Genomic DNA, 17,945 nt, shown 5'->3' with positions numbered 1-17,945 from the left:
TTTTAGAGATGGTTTGAATTGCGATTAATTACGATTAATTCATTTTTAAGCTGTGATTAACTCGATTAAAAATTTTGTTTGACAGCCCTAACTATATGTTGTCTTTTCAAACATTTACAGTAGGAAACACCAGAAAAAAAAAGAAAAAAAAAACACAAACACAGTGATGACCACAAAGAAAACAAAATCTTAAAGAAATAGAAGTCAAATCGAAACCCTCATACTGAAATTAAATGTCAGTTACAATATTACTGTCTTCCTTTACCACAACCCAAACCACAGGATAAACATGACATCAATAAGGAAATAAATTAAAAAGTAAAATAAAATAAAAATAAATAATCAAAAATAAATAAATAAATAAAATAATTTCTAGTCTGTTATGTGAAGTATTGAGCATTCTGAGACTGCTTCACTTTTCAACAGTGTCCCAAAAAGAATTAGAAAGCTAAAAAAAATAAAACAAAAGAACAATGTGATTTTAGTTGACAACTTGAGCGCATCCCTCGCTGTAGGATAGAAAAACAAACATAGCGTGGAGCTGGGCAGAAAACTTTTATGCTGCATTTATTCCATGCATGCTGGGCGAACCCAACTGAATATTTAAACTCTCAAAAATGTATTCATACTGTAATATTAATAACACCTAACCAGGAATTGTGACCTAGTAGTTTTTTAAACCATATTTTGAAATTTGTTGTGGAAATGATGGCAAGAAATTGTAAATTCTTAAGTGCGTATCAGTGGGTGCGTTTACATGGGTCCAAAAATCCTATTTATGATCCGATTGAAAGGCCAATATGATTAAAAATGTCTCAAATAAACACCTTAGCCCAGAGGTGTCCATACTTTTTGCAAAGGGGGCCAGATTTGGTATTGGTAAAAATGTGGGGGGCCGACCTTGGCTACGTCCTTTACGTAGAACAATATATTTAATCAAATTTTAGCAAGCCATTCTGTGTGTAACATTTGCTTTATTATTTTTTTAAATTAATAATTTCAACAATCTCGCAACCAGCCTTTGTGGCGTACTCTTTTGAATCTCGGGCTCTTGCGAAATACTGCTGCTGTGAAATTAAACTAGCTTCAAGTTGCTTCAATTTATTGCTGCGCATTTACCCTGTAATCTTGTCGTACATGTCAGCGTGTCTTGTTTGGTAATATCGCCTCACATTGAACTATTAAAAGCAGCGACTGTCTCTTTGCAAATGAGGCAGACACAGTTGTTGCGTATTTTAGAAAAGAAATAGTCCAATTTCCACCTATCCTTGAAGCGTCGGCCGTCACAGTTGATTGTCGCCATTTTAGAAAATTGGGAGTAAAGGGTCACACGGGGTAATGTTGCTTAGAGTGCTGCAGCCTTTTAGTGGGTAAATGAGGGGCAGCATTTAGTGTGTAAGCCACTTCATATGCTGGTAGCAGTACTGCTGACCAATTTATTAAGTCTGTGTGTGGGCCAGACGTTATTGATTTTAGGACAGAGGCTGGGGGCCGGATGAAATTTGTCCACGGGCCGCATTTGGCCCCCGGGCCGGACTTTGGACATGTCTGCCTTAGCCAATCTGATTCACCTGGATCAGATTGTATTTTGGACCATGTAAACCCCACTCTGTTTCATTAGTGCAACACCAGTGGATTTGGATTGGTTTGACCCTGAATCGTAGAGCAAAAGAAAATTTTGTTTAGGCACACAGGAAGAAATTTTAATTTTTTTGATGCAATCAAACATCATTCCATTTTCAGTACCATGATACCAATACCAGCTAACTCTATGCACCATGGACTGATCGCCATCCAACAACAGGGCATATAGTATGTGGCGACAGACAAGCATTCACACGGTCACTCTGTGGGCAGTCATGCTGTCTAGAAAACTAAATCAACCTGTTTGCAAGGTTAAAGTGATTTATACCTTTGGGTCATGGATCCCTGATAGCTGTTCATATGTCTTCTCACCAACCATGACCGCCGCCAGATTAGCAGTGTAGGTAGAAAGGCAGAAGAGACAGAAAATTGCCCAAAGGTTCATAAGCAGACGCCCCGTCCAGCACTTTGGGGGCTTGATGGCAACAGTTCTCCCGAAAAGTATAGCGTAGCACACATTCAGAGCAGAGGAGAAGGAGAAGACCCGGTCTCGGTTGCGTCCACGCGGTGTCATACCAAATGGGCTGTGCCACTCGTAGAGGGTGAGGAAGATAGCGGTGACGTGAAGAGAGACAAAGATGCCAAGCCACATTGACCAGTGAAGGGGCCACATGAAGGCCCCGATGGGTGCTGCGGTGTCACGGGTGCGAACCTAAACACACATGGGGGACTATAGAATGAACAATAAAATAAAATACATCCAGGGCATACTTAAATTAGGCGATTCAAATTGGATTCCCTCCTGCTCCTTTTTGGCTTCCAATTACATGGCTTTTAAAGCATACTGCATATATAATAACATATGGATTATTTTTATGCATTCAATTTATTACTTTGATGAAAAAAATATCCAAGAGAGTTTTAACTTTTCTCAATCCGATGTTTCATTTCGATTTCTTTTCCTAATGACTGTTTATTCTGATTATTTTACGGGGCAATGTCAATTTATTTCCTCATGATTTAAATAAAGTGTTGGGGAAGAATATTACTTTGGACTTTTTAAATGGATTATGTTGATTGCAACATCTCTTGAACTTTTGGTTCAGAGTGCAATCACATAATTTGTTGGTGCCCGGTGGATTCTTTCTCTCCCGTCTTTAGACGAGACTTGAATTTAGGGAATGGAAAAATAAAAGAACAATTCAGAGGGAATCCGAATGTTATTCCAATAGATTCTCGAGGCTCAACTCTGCATCAAAATTGAGCGGGTATCAACACACACCTACCGGTCAAATTCAGCTGACTTTAGATGCCAAGTAGAATGAAGTACAGCACACAGTGTGAGTAGGCTCATTAATGAGTAATGATTCCCACTGAATAATTTTAAAAAAAATGTTTTCGATACTAAAACAAATGAACTGAACTGGTTGCACGAAGAGACCAAAAACCATTTACACCTACGGATCATTTGGAGTTGTCAATCAACCTGGCATGCATGTCTGGGGATGTGGGAGGAAACAGGAGTACCGGAATTAAGAAAACCCTTGCAGGCAAGGGGAGAACATGCAAACTCCACATAGGGAGGCTGGTGCATGGGATTCAACCCTTGATCTCTGAACTTTAAGGCAACGTACTAACCAGTCTGCAACTGAGAGGTTATGGACACAACAGGAAGTATGTAAATGAACCCACAAGTAGAGTGCTTAAAGAGAGGAGGAGAAAAAGTAACAACCCTTTCTGTCAGTAACTGAGATTTTTAAATAATTGAAGTAATAAGGGTTACCAGTCAAACCTCATGAGTACAAATGTATTAAAACTAAATAATGTAATGGTACTCAGTAATAGAACTGTGTCTTAAAGACACTGACCAGCAGAATTGTGATCAGAGAGGGTTGAGGTAAGGTCAATGACAGAGGATACAGCAGCGTGACTGCAGTGTGAAATAACAGAAATAGAAAAAAATATAAGCAATCAAAAGGAGAAAACTGACCAGAATTCCCAGGCTGGTGGAAAAGAAGGGTGAGGTGAAGTCAATGACTTGGCTTCTTGCTGAATTAATGCTAAAAGATGTCACAGCTAGGTGAGCAGCGCCACTAAGCAGGTCACCCACTAATCCTGTCCAGCGACCATTCTTCAAGCCTCCATATTTCCCATCTCCAACAATGTAGAGGTCAAAAGTGAATCCCATATCCTCTGCCAGCTTCTCCAGCAAATCAATGCAATAACCATAGCAGCATTTCTTGGAGTCTGTGGGCACAGATCCATTTGGTCCTGCGAGGTTTTGAAAAAAACTTTGTAAAACTGATGAGTCATTGGTGAGTGGGTCGAGGCACAACTGGCCAGCAGGACATAACCCGTCTCCATCCACATCCCGAGTGAATACGAATGGGTGCTCCACCAATGTCACCACCCGCAAATGCAGCCTTGTGGGTCTGCGCCAGTCTCCTCCCCCTCCAGAACCCTGACGGCTCGTCCAGGCCCCCTGATCCATCAGAACTTTCCCTCTGCGCCAACGTCCTAGTCTCGTCCAGGTTGGCTGGCCCAGAGGGTCCAGCTGGAGGGACCAGATGTAGTGATGAGCCTCTGAGATGACATTTTGGCTATGACGATCTCTGGATATAAAGCCGCTCTGGCCCTCAAAGGATGTGTTGGATAGAAATCTGAAGGGGGCGAAACAGAAACATGCATAAATTGCGTGAAGATAAACTTTGATGCGGACACACATTAAATTAATCAAATCCAACTGATAGTTGGATAAAAATAATTTAAAAAAATAATAAATCCCCAAAATAGTGGGAACATTATAGTTTTCAAATCAAGTTTTTGTTGCTCTATATATGGTATTTATATACTCATTCATTACGTTTGGGATGAAGTGGAGAGTATTCACATGCCCTCTGATGTTGGGCAGCAATATATATATACACTATACACTATACTTTTTATATGGGGAAGTTTTTAACTAATGATAACTGTTATGTTTTGGGAATTCAGTGATCCCTTGCTACTTCGCGCTTCAAACTTCGTGCCCTCAGTCCATTGCAATTTTTTTTTTTTAAATTAAAAACAAACAAACAAACAAAAAAAAATACAGATGAGCTGTCCCAAACCGATCGCGTAGTCTCACCCCCCCCACCCCGCTCTTTGCTCATCAGGCAGTGCACTGTAGTTGCTTATTAAAGTTAACAATGATTGACATATGTTTGGGTTTGAGCTTGCCAGAGACACGAACTTCAAAGCACCAAATGTGTCAATCATCCTTTAACTTGTTAAACAGTTGCAATGGCAACTCATTGTGTGTAAGTGAACAGCTTGCGGGGATTTGAGTGCACTCACTCAATGAAGGCATGCATTTTTCTACTACTATTCTTGTTTAAAAATAGTTCGGTGGGACAGTAACATGTTTGAAAACTTATCATAGTTATTACATTTGAAGTGTTTAAAAACATCTATTAAAATATATATACACATATTTTCGTTTTTTTTTTTAAAATTTTTTTATTGTTTTCATTTTTTTTTTAATAATACTTTTTTTTTTTTTTTTTTTTTTTAATTATACTTTGGGCAAAAGAAATATGTCTTATATGTATCTCTTTCCAATCCTAAATCTGAATCAATACATTGAACATACACAACATACATTTGAAGAGAGCACATCACCCCTGTGCTCCAGGCCCTTCACTGGCTTCCAGTCGAGTTTAGAATTAAATTTAAAATCCTCTTTCTTACATTTAAGACCATTTTCGGTTGGGGCCATCTTATCTCACCGATGCTCTGGTTCCATACCGCCCCAACAGAACACTCCGCTCTCAGAATGCAGGTCTACTGGTAGTTCCCAGGGTTTCTAAAAGTACTGTTGGAGCTAGAGCCTTTAGCCACCAAGCCCCTGTTTTATGGAATCAGCTTCCAGCTAATATTAAAGAAGCCGAGACAGTCTGCACATTTAAGATTAGATTAAAAACGTTCCTATTCAACAAAGCTTATGGTCAGGCTAGTTGAAGTCGGAGTAGACTCAAAGTTTAGTCTAAGCTGCACTAGAAGCTATAAAGCTGGGGGAAGTACAGCCACTGAGTTCTATCTCCTTTTTCTCCTTTGTCTGGTCTCTTCATCACTAGTCACCCGGTGTCCCCTTTCCCCCCTCCCCTCTGGGGAGGGGCTATTTTTCAGCTGCAGCCTCTTGACTGTCCGGACCCCTGGCTGGGTGGACGTCCTCGTTGCTACCACCGTCTCATCTGGCTAGATGGACCTCTTCTTGTTCCTTTACTCCACTGCATCTTTATGGACTGTAACTTTGCCTGCTAATTCCCATTAGCAGTCCTGGGGCTTCCTGTCTATCCGTCCTAGGAGTGGATCTCTCCTGACTGTGGTACTCCCCAAGGTTTCTCATTTTCTCCCAAAGACTAGAGTTTTTGGAGTTTTTCCTTGCCGACATGGAGGGTCTAAGGATAGGGGATACCCAGGACTTGAATTTATTTATTCATCTTTGTTGCTTCATTTGCTGTTTCTGATTGTGTATCATATTGCATCTGCAAAGCCCTTTGAGACAACGCTTTTGTGATCCAGGGCTATACAAATAAAATTGAATTGAATTGAATCTGTCTGGGGATGCGCTACATCACGTTTTTTCACTTATCGCGCCGGGTTCTGGTCCCCATTAACCACCAAAAACGAGGGATCACTGTATAGAAATAAACCTGAGCTCAGGAAAAAAAAAAGTCTAATCAAGTATATTTTTACAGTATAGCCCTAAATCATCAAAAGATCCCAAAGGGCTTCACAGATACTGAAGAACTGACCTGGAAATAAAAAAATGCATATTCAACCTAAACTACCAGTCTACTTCTACAGTGAAACCTCAAACCCTTGCAGTGAGTCATTTGTCCTAGTTGCACCCTATCAATGGAGGTATGTCAACTTCACATTCCTTGTGACAGTGAACAGGATAAACTGTCTAGAAAATAGATGGAGGGCTGTCAGCAGCAACAGACACAAGCCAATTTCACACTGTATTCTCTATAAAATTGTGTTTTAGAGGTGTAACAGTAGAGCCAGTAATTATCAACCTGTCTATTTCAGACAAAAGTCACTGAAGCAGGACCTTGCCATGGCCGAAGTATATGCCTAAATTATGTTCACATTAAGATAACTAGATATTCTGCAGCCTAAATACAGCAGTGTCTTTTTCTTTCAGTGAAAGTGGTAGAACCAGTAAGTCATGGACGATAGTCTGCACTCTCTGCTTATATATTGGCGGCTTTCCACTTCTGTTACACCTTGGATAATTGCTCAGGAGACAAGCCAATTTTTCTGGTTCAGTGAAACTCCATATATTGCTTCAGTAGTTAACATACAGAGCAGACGGTGGATAAGAATGCTATAAAAAGCTAGCTTGGATGGCCAACATGAAAGGAGTTTCCTATCTGTGTATACATTAAACGTGATTTTCAGTATTGCAGACATCTGTCATTTCATTGCAACAGTGTGAAATCAATCCACTCATGAGGACAATGTGAAAAGGTCACAAGGCATAAATGGTGAGATGGCCTTAGATTAATTATATGATTAAGGTAAAAAAAAAAAAAAAAAAAATATATATATATATATATATATATATATATATATATAATATACACACACCGTATTTTTCGGACTATAAGTCGCAGTTTTTTTTCATAGTTTGGCTGGAGGTGCGATTTATACTCAGAAGCAACTTATGTGTGAAATTATTAACACATCATTATAACATTTCACATGTTATTTTGGTATTTTGGAGTGACACTGATGGTTTGGTAAACTTGTTAGCATGTTCTTTATGCTAAAGTTATCTGAATAACTCTTAATAGCTATGTTACGTTAACATACCGGCCACGTTCGCATTTTGTTGTTTATACATCATGTAACATTATCATACTGTACACTTATTCAGCATTTTTTTCTGTATTGTATTTTTATTTTAAATTGCCTTTCAAGATGAAATATCTGTTCTATGTGCTAAATTTTATCAAGTAAATTTCCCCCAAAAATGCGACTTATACATATATTTTTTCCTCTTCATTGGGCATTTTATGGCAGGTGCGACTTATACTCAGGAGCGACTTATAGTCCGATAACTACGGTACATGTCAGTTGGCGTAACACTGCAGTAAAGACAAAAACACATTGATGAAGGTTGATAGTTAAAACTCTCCCTCACTCTCCCTCAAATATTTTTAATGATCATTTAATGATGTTATGAATTTTTAAAAAATGGGGCAATAGGCAATGGAGCATATAATTGACAAGTAGCTGAGAGTAAAACATTTACTTAACCTCTAAGAAGAAGCTCAACAATTTTGTTGATAGCTGCATTTAATTAAATGTTATTTTGGTTAAGAAGTTTAATTGATAGCTGCATGTAATTAAATGTTATTTTGGTTAGGAAGTTTTATTATGAGCTATAAATCAGTGTAATAAATATCGTTATTGTAGGAAGCCAAACTGAAACAAAAATACAAAAGCTCTCCCGAACAAAAGTGAGCAATGTACTTTTCTAATGATTGTTGCTCTCCCATATATACTGTATATATATTTTTTTACATGAGGTGCCTGTTACAGACAGGAGGTGTGCAGACTTAGTGGCCTAAACGTGTGTACTGCAAATTTATAACATCCTAAAATGAATATTTGTTTTTTAAATCTAGTCAAATAATTTTCTCCATCTTGTTTTGAGTGTTAAATACTAGTAAACAGATTAATGTGAAACATTATTCCACTTACATTAGGTAAATATTACAATATCTTATTATTAAGTCCGTAAATATAAAGTGGGAAATTGTTCACATAAATCAAGAAAAAATTGCTTTCAAATAATGTTTTGAACAATATCTATACAGTACTTATATTAACTTTTTTTTTTAGATTAAATATGCTGTATTAATTTATTGCTTGAAATAAGTTTGTTAAGCTTATTTTCATCTTAATGAATTTTCTTATTCTAAGAAATCTAAGTGAGAAATATTTACTTGAATTACAAGCAGATAATTTCACCTATTTCTAGTAGATTTACAATGAAAACAAGGTAAATTAGTTTTAAGTAGGTGTGTTTTTGCAATGTGTGTATGTGTGTGTTTGTGTGAAAGTGAGTGTTACAGCAGAGGACAGAGCATGGCTCCGCGATCACGCCATGCCTCTCAGTTAGCTGTGCTACTGGCTGTCCGAAAGTGTCAGGAACCAGAGCAGACAAGCACGCGAATACACAAGTGCATTCATGTTTTCATTCACATCAGTGGATATAACAATGACGTCAATTCCTTGCTTGTCAAAACCCAAAAACTTAAAATAAGTTTGAGGAAATTTTCTTTCTCATTGTCATTTCATTTTCATGGGCTGTTCGAGCATTGATGGTAGAGTTCTGCTATACATACATTACACCCGATGGAAATGATCTCTAAAACAATACTATATGGAAAGGAAACTATCAGGGCAATTGCTGTTCCATGTTACATAGAAAATAACTTATGGAGAAAACTGAGTGCATTCTTTCAGATGCATTCGTCTTCACTTTTAGTGACGGAGGTGAGAATGAATGCAGTCAACCATTGAGTAAAGGTTGTTTCATACCTGTGGAATGCATCTATCTGGGAAAAATGATGTAACACAGGGGCCCACAACCAACAAACTATTGAGTCCTGTTTCTAGTGTTATGAATGCACAGCTTGAATATGAATTTCTTGGATACCCCAATAGCAGGCGACTGCGTGCCGGATCTGGTCTCAGCTCGCTAGATCCGCATAGCAATCACATCTGCTTAATGCCAGTGCGCCAGATGTGGCCCGGATCAGAACTATGACTGTCCAAATGATAGGTTACGCACTGTTCTGGGGCAGACCGTGCAGACCGGACGCGCTCAAACTTTTAAATTTAACAATTGACATATGACATCACTATCAGCGCGCACCTGAAACACAACTAAACAGAAAAGCACGCAGGAGTCACGACACATCAGCGGACAGCAAATTTTATTCAAAGTCATAATCGTGTTTTGAAGTCATTGCTTGACTGCTAAACGAGTTGTTCAATCGAGCGTTAATAAAATGGCCGGTGTATTCAAGTGATCTGCCATGTCTGCAAGTTAAGTCATTCAAAATTTGTTGCATAACAACATATGAAGGGAAAAAAGTGTTGCTGTAAATGTTTCAATGTTTCAATACTATTAGTCAAACTGAGCCCCTCCTCCTTGTGTTTGTGCATTTGTGTCACTTTGCCTTAATTGTCGCCTTGATTGCACAGATGGGTGAGCCTGGGACAGGTGCCGCTGCTCATCGTTAGCAGCTTACTTAAACTGGTCCTTGGCCTCACATCATCGCCAGATCAACAACTCACCAACAAGTATGTGACTTTCAGCTAACAAAGAATCTTGTAATCCTGATACTGAGCTATTTTTTGTGTTTTTCCCCAGTACAGTGTTCTTCCCTTGCCTGGCAAAGTGCCTGCCTGCCCATTCACCTGTCACCAAACTGCCGACCTCATTTTGCAGACACGATCTATCGCTCCCTCTCATCGTCAAAGAATTGACCCCAGAACCTTAACAAATACAATATGTTGTTTACAGTCTAAAAATGGGCCATCTTTAATATGGAGTTGCTTGTTCAGATTAAAATATTTTGTGAAAAAACAATGTTGTATTGTTATGTTGTTGTATTTTGCATTAATATGATACCATTAATAAATGGCATGAAAAAGACGTGTTGTCATTATTGCTTTTAATAGACAAATTTAATTTGTAATAGAACATTACAGTATGATACATTGACCAAAATGGACCCCAAATTTAATACTCAAAACGGTTTTGATAAAAATTTGGCCCAGATTGGGTAACATGCGTGCCATATCCGGGCCATACATTAATGTCGTGTCTGCTACTTTGGACCAGTTCTTGCCCAAAACTGGTTGCTGATCCGGCAAGTGACTCCTTACTGAGTTTGGGCCATTGTTCAAAAAGACAATGGGGCGGATCGGTTTTACGAAGTTGAGCTGAAATTTGCAGTACATCTGGCCCATGTACACTCCAGTTTTATTTTGCTATCTCGTTACCATTAATAAAAATAATTTTAAATAGAAGTCTTGTTTTTATGCTGTTTAAGTGTGCTTTATTTGCTGATATCTCGATAGTTTCTACTTGCACACTATATGGCAATAAAAAAGAGCTGAGTTGGTCGACTATGTGTGCAACACAGAGTCACGATTTTGTAAGATGGACTCTCACAGTTGTCTCTTTCGTCTATGACGCCCGCCCTGATGTCGCTGTCTCACACACTGCAACACGCAATGTGACATACAGCAACAAAAAGGCTCCAACTATCAAGAGTCTGGCTGACAAGTGTGATGAGTGTCCATGCCGATTTCGCAGAACTTTTGTTTTGTGGAACCTGATGGACCACTAGTTGTCATGAGTAAAACAGCGAGCGGTGACTGCAAAGGAGTGGGCGTTAGTTGGGGCGGGATGGCTTTGATTTCAGTCACCAGAATCAAAGGATCCCAAATTAGTTGTTACAGATGCCAAAATCTCTCTAAATCTTTTTCTTCAGAGACATTGTAGCTTGTACAATACATGCACTGCATAAAATGGGGACCAGTATCTGGCACTCTTCTAATTATTTACTACCCATTTTCCACTATAACAACAAGCATGTCCGTTCCTTGCTGGTGTACGTGCTTTATTGGTTCTTTTTTAAAGTGCTTCCCAAAAAACAGTTGGCTTTCCATCAGCAAATGAGCCAAACTAGAGCCACGTCATCTGTCAATAGGTCATTACACTAGTATTAAGCAAGAGTCCAGAAATGCATTTTATGTATGCTGCAAGACACACGACAATAAAAAGTACTTTTCCCGAAACCAGTATCTTTATTAAGCGTAAATGATACAACGTTGGAACACACAACAAGCAGAAAAAAGTGGAAAACGCTCTACGCTGGAGCTCCAGCGCCACACCGAATGCACGTCATGGTAGGAGGGCTCCTTGTTTGTGAGTAAAATCCAGCGAGTCGCTGGAGGAAAACATGAGCGTGTACACCCGCAGTTAAAAGTTTCGAGACACTTTTTTATCCTGCCGTCTCAACTTCATTTGAATCGGGGTTGTAGACTACTTACAGAGAGTAAAACTAAGACTGTGGCAATCCTTTGGCGAGTGCACCTTTTCTTACCACACTTTTCCTTCCATTCTTCCATTCAATATGTTTGAATACAGTACGCTGTGATAAATTTGCAACAAGCGCATCAACCTTTTGTGGCTTACCTTCCTAACGAAGCATATCTTCTGGTCAGCAGTAAAGCGGAAGTTAATTACTTGTGACATTAGACTTAATCTTAGAGTTAGCGGGGGTTTTTCTGGGGAGGGGCTATTTTTCAGCTGCAGCCTCCTGACTGTCCGGACCCCTGGCTGGATTGACGTCCTCGCTGCTACCCCCGTCTCATCTGACCAGAGGGACCTCTTCTTGCTCCTTTACTCCACTGTATTTTTACGGACTACAATTTCGCTTGCTAATTCCCATTAGCCGTTCTGGGGTTTCTGTCTATCCGTCCTGGGAGTGGATCTCTCCTGACTGTGGTATTCCCCAAGGTTTCTCATTTTTCTCCCAATTGACTCTGGAGTTTTTGGAGTTTTTCCTTGCCGGCATGGAGGGTCTTAAGGATAGGGGATACCCAGGACTTGAACTGTATCTATTCATCTTTGTTGCTTCATTTCTAATTGTGTATCATATTGCCTCTGTAAAGCCCTTTGAGACCTCTGTTGTGATTGAGGGCTATACAAATTGAATTGAATTGAATTGAATTGAATTAGTCAGTGGAGTTGATTTCAACAAATTCCGTGCAGTTTGTTAGTTATTTATTAGTTTCAGGACTCCTGAGTGGCTAAGCTAGCGCGACACAATGGTCCCATCCTAGCATGCCAATAAAAAACGATATTAACAGATCTAACAGTCAAATAAATTCAAAATGCAGATCGTTCTTCAAAATACCCATGCGACCAAAACAATGCCACACCAAACTGCCGCAATTCATTAATTATTTTAAATGCATAATGCAACCAAAATAAAGAGAAGTGCTTCGGCCACTCGTGCTCATGCTGCATTTGAGGAAGGTGGAAAGTCTGACTCATTCCACTCGGATGGTACCAGTTGTGACCTCAAAACGTTCCAAGCGTTTTTTATTTTGGCCATCACAAGCCATGTTGACCCCCAGAAAACCTGCCTCCTCGAAAGTGATCAAATAGTGGAGGAAAAATGACGGCTAAGGTAAATAGACCACACTGTAAACAGCCTTCTTTAGTTTTACTATTGACGGTCTGCTTTTCGACTAGCACCGCATTTTGTCGAGTGGTGTGTATAAGCCGTGTCTCTAGTCTGACCTGGAAAATCCGCATCAAAGAGTTCCCCTCCGAACACAACATCCTCCCTATTAATTCTGTGGGTGAATTGTGTAGAGAGGATGTAGTATTCACTAAAAGACTATAGACAAGTTTCCTGAGCTAAGTATGGGCGGCGCCATCTTGCACAATGTCTGCCTCGAACTTCCGGTTTTGAAGTTAGCAGTGTGCTGACGACGTTAAAACTGCGAAATCAAACCAGAAGAATCCAAACAATCTTCAAAAATGGATTCAGCACGACCTAGATGAGACGTAGATGAGATAGGATGATTGTTCTTATCACTTTGTTGATCATTCGTGGACAAAATTATCACAACCTGTCAGCCTGTGTTGATGTAAGTCATAGATTGATATGCCGGCCACTTGAGTGACCAAAATGAGGTGTAATTACATTATTATATTACATTTGCTGAATGCAGTAGGGCTGACACGGATTTTGTTGCTACTAGGAAATACAACAAGGAATGTACATATCATTAGAGGCGTAGTTAGGGTTCCCGGGGGCCCCAGGCAACAAGCAACATGGGGCCCTTCGGAGTCACGTGACACACATACATACTCGCGCTGTATAATGAACACAAAGGGGGTGCGAGTGCGCCCTGCGTGCACGTGCAGTCATCTTGGCCATAAAAGTGGTGAAAACTAAGCACTTTACACTGACTCATATGGATGTACTTACATTCGTTCATGGACGCACACATTTTAACAGGTGGCCGTCCTCTGCTCGAAATGCCGCCTATTCTCACTCCCAGAATATGCAGCGCTTGTGACGGTGGACAATAACAGGACTGGTTGCTCTGGGAACGTACGCATACCCTAGGAACCTTGCTAAAAGGAGTATTAAAATTGCTAATAAAATCGTTTAGGATTATTTTAGATGCCTATATGTTATGCTTTTCTTATAGAGTATTCAACGAGGAATACGATAGACCCATTAATAGACTTTTTGGGAAAAATCACAATTTCTTTAAGTAGTTACATGAATAATGAGGTGGCCTGTGATAATCAACATAAAACAACTCGGCAAGGACTTTCCAGAGAGTACTTGGTGAGTCACTCTTTAAACAATCATGTGGTATTAATAGCTGATGATGGCTTTCTTAAACATGTATAATCTACTTGACATGGTTAGTGCTGATTGGGATTGATAACAGAATTGATAGATAATTTGCCAAATGATTCCATGGTATTGAAACACTCCCTACACTTGTCGCTGCGACAGTGCAGTAAAGCTGTGTATGCTAAATCTGTTGGCCCTCTGGGGGCCCCTGCTGGCTGGAGGCCATAGGCAATTGCCTGGTTTGCCTAATAGGACGCACCGCCTCAGCATATCATATAAACAAAAATAGTATGTCATTCTTTTTTATTGCAGACATTGATCGCAATAAAACATGTGGACAACGTGATTTAATTTTTTGTTTTATTTAAAACGATTGGTGCATGTGCAACACAGGTCAATAAATCACAATATATAAAATTATTAGAAAAATATTAACGAAGGTTGAGCATACGAGGAATGTGTTAATAGACAGCAGAGCTTTAGGGAGCTTCTCCAAACGTTCACCTGACATCACGGAGACCCTCAGCGGAATCCAGAAGGACTTATCCCGCTGTGATGGTTTCCAGCTCCAATAGCATATCTTAAAAGTTGCTGCAGTTAAAAAGCTCGTAGCTGGATCTCGGGATCGAGCTAACGGTCCGCTTCGGGGCAAGCCACCGCCTCCAGCCCCAGCCTCTAATCACCCCTCCCGGGTAGAACGACGTAAGCTCAATATATTTCAATTAACGTACAGTAAGTGTTGATGTGGTGAGTTTTCCACCTGTACACAAACAAACAAAAAACTTGTAACGCTAGCTTTTATGGGGAGCCATCCAACATGTACTGATTAGCAATAGGTTAGCAGCAGTACTTGTAGTAAATAATATTAAGGTCATCATTACAATCATCATCGTAAACTCTATAGCAAAGGCAACAAATTGTTTCATGCGCCAGATTTTAGGTTTCGTATTTCTGGAGCACATACCTTCCATAAGACCTGCGGGAAAGCCTGCAGTTTGGACGTCTCCCACCGGTGTTACACCAGCACCTATTGTTTGTGGTATGGAGCATTGAGGCACTGGCTTGGTTCTTCATCCGCCTTCATGGAGACAAAATTCCCATGTTCGTGTATGAGGAGTCGGACTGTGTGTGTGTGTGTGTGTGTGTGTGTGTGTGTGTGTGTGTGTGTGTGTGTGTGCGTGTGTGTGTGTGTGTGGCTGCGGAGGTACTGGAATGCCTCGGAGTTTCCTGATGGCGTTTCCATCCACTGCCGTAGAGTCACTAAAATATGACAATATTTTACTTGTGGTCACCTTCGGCCACTTTATGTTGTCTTCCCATGTCGAGACGGCAGAAGGATGCGGTATTTCCCAATCCTAGTTTTTCGGGGTTTTTTAGTGAGTGATGCAGCTCCAGCGCCATTGAAGTCAATTGTAAAAAAAAATGGAAACGGAAGTGACAGGCAGACATAAGGAAGTAAAGCGGAAGTACCTCGGAAACTTGTCTATAAAAGGATTCAACTTTTTAGCAATGTAGTATTTCTATATTATGGTAATGAGTAAATCATAATTTTACTTGTAGTTTTCAAATGTATACTTATAGCTTTAGAGAGAGCACACACAAGAATGAACTAACTTAACCTGAATGAAATTATAAACTATGAATAGATTAACATTTTTGTTCCAGGTTATTCATATTATATTAACTCATAATCAAATCCAAACATTTGGTGCTGTTCCATGTCATAAACTTGATTTATTTTGTGTGTAAATGCTCTATTCGTGGAATTTCTTTTGCTTCATTTCACTCATTTGCATGGAAGCTGGTTTTATCGCCGAGGGATGCTTCGCTCTTTAAACACAACTCAACTTAGAAGTTCACAAGTAATAATAAAGTGTAACTTTCTTTTCAGGGTCGTCGTAGTCAACGACTCCTACACACCACATAAAGATGACATTTTTATTATTTCCTGTGTGATTCATAAATGGAAAACGTATGGCATTTGAAGCGGCGTAGAGAAGCTGGTATTTTAAGCGGGAGAGTGACAGCAGGGTGAATCAAATCTGTTTCTCAACATCACCACCTCATTGGCTGCCATGTCGCTCTGTGTTCTTGATGCCAGAAGATACACAAGGAAGGAAGCACAGCTGCTTTTATGGTGGTTTTAAAACAGTCTCACACCCCCAGAGCAAACAGGAAAGTATTTTACTTACACATGCTTGTTCAATACAACCCACTCAGGAAACATTTATTATGGAGGATTTTCTCTTTGTAACTCAGCTAGCTGGCACATTGATGGTACTTAACTCCTCTGTGAACTAATCACTATAAAAAGAAATCATCTCCGTTAACTAAAACAAGTAAAACAGATAAACTGCTGACAATGACCTCTTGGCAATACCTAATCTACTTTTCCTGCTATATGGATGACGTATAATAAATTCAACTGGTTCTTGTAAAACCGTACTTAATTTGTATCTTGTCTACCACTTGCATCGAGATTTTAAATAGGAATAATTATTTGTTGGACTAAAGGATATTAACTATTTGCTGTAGTACAGTACCTGTATCTATTGTTGAATTGTATTAAATCAGGGATGTCCAGATCCGATCTCGTGATCGGAAATTGGGCCGATCGCACCATTTTTCTGAGGATTAAAATCCGGTGAAAAGGATTGGGTTTTTTATTAAAAAAATATATTTATGTTTTTCTGATTCATGCTCATACAGCCTCCCACTCTCCCTCCTGCTGCTTTTCGTGGTCAGCAGTGCAGCGGGAGTTTGCCGCATAAAGTTCACGATGATTGACAGGTCTGATCTGGTGAGTAAAGGCTCTGTAGCTCTACGATCAAAGGACCAAAGGTGTTTATCATTGTTTAGTCAATCTTTATTGTCTTGAGGCTGTTCTCGACAGCTTGAGCGTCAAAGAGTGAGTAAATTTGAGTGGACTCATTCATATTAATTATATAAATGTTATGAAGAGTGATTAAAAGTATGGCGTTAAAGGTGATGCAATGAAAAATGTGGGTGCACTTATATTTTGTGCTGGTGCACCTTAACAAGTTACCAGTGCAAAAAGTAAGTGTGGAGCTTTGGCAATATACAGTATTTATAGCAGTGTTAATTTTCTCCAATATAATCCAAGCCTAATTTATATTTTTTTCTTTAATTTTTAAAGGGGTTAAATTTGTCATGCCATGAGTTAAGTTGTTAGGTTTGTGCCCTAGTGTGTCTTCTCATGTGATTACCCATTGATTTCAACTGTTGTGGCCTGCTCCTTGTGTCTTGACCAATCCGCTGCCTCTTGTATGAACCACCTGAGTCTCATTGTCTCGTTAACCCAAGTCTGTATTTAAGTTTCCCATGTGCTATCTGTTCTTGTTGAGTCATTGTCTATCCGGTGTATATTTGTACGTCCAAGCACTCGAGTTTGGATCCCCTGTTTGACTAGATTTTGATGCCTTTTGTTTGATCCCATGGCCTTTTGTTTGTACATTGTGTTTTTGTTAATTAAGTAAACCGTTTTTTAGTTCACTGCCACCCTGCCTTGCCTTCCTGCTGTTTCCCCTCCGTTTGGGTCCACCTTGTCCTTGAACCTGACAAAAAGAAACAATCCAGAAATCTAATGGCTTTGCCAAAAGATGCAAAAGTATATGGTGGAAAACACTCAGGTGACTTGAAGTTCCGCTCTGAGACCCCCAATTTGGCCAACTTTCAACATTGTCCTATATGCATGTGTTATACATCATTGAAAAGCTTAAAATTTCAATTTCATGGGGAAAGAAAAAAATTTAACAGGAGGGCATTAAAAAAAAAAAAAAGTTTTTTAAACAGCAAAACCCTATCTGGAGGTGAGAGCACATGAGAGCAGAATTACAGACGCCATGACTTAAACGAGATATTATCATGATCTTACCT

At 39.5% G+C, this 17,945-nt stretch overlaps 1 protein-coding gene across 1 annotated transcript in view; it reads right to left on the bottom strand.

Moving 5' to 3' along the window:
- grin3a (glutamate receptor, ionotropic, N-methyl-D-aspartate 3A) overlaps window positions 1-17,945 on the bottom strand; it is a 97,067-nt gene that overhangs the window by 49,066 nt on the left and 30,056 nt on the right. Inside the window, exons 3-4 of the mRNA XM_057818389.1 lie at window positions 3,575-4,244; window positions 1,913-2,296 (exon numbers count right to left, since the gene is read on the bottom strand). Of these exons, the coding sequence (XP_057674372.1) occupies window positions 1,913-2,296; window positions 3,575-4,244 (1,054 nt within the window). The remainder of the gene's footprint in view (window positions 1-1,912; window positions 2,297-3,574; window positions 4,245-17,945) is intronic.

The sequence above is a fragment of the Corythoichthys intestinalis genome, chromosome 17 (genome assembly GCF_030265065.1).
Source record: "Corythoichthys intestinalis isolate RoL2023-P3 chromosome 17, ASM3026506v1, whole genome shotgun sequence".
NCBI classification, from domain to species: Eukaryota; Metazoa; Chordata; class Actinopteri; order Syngnathiformes; family Syngnathidae; genus Corythoichthys; species Corythoichthys intestinalis.
This window is presented reverse-complemented; position numbering and strand designations above follow the sequence as displayed.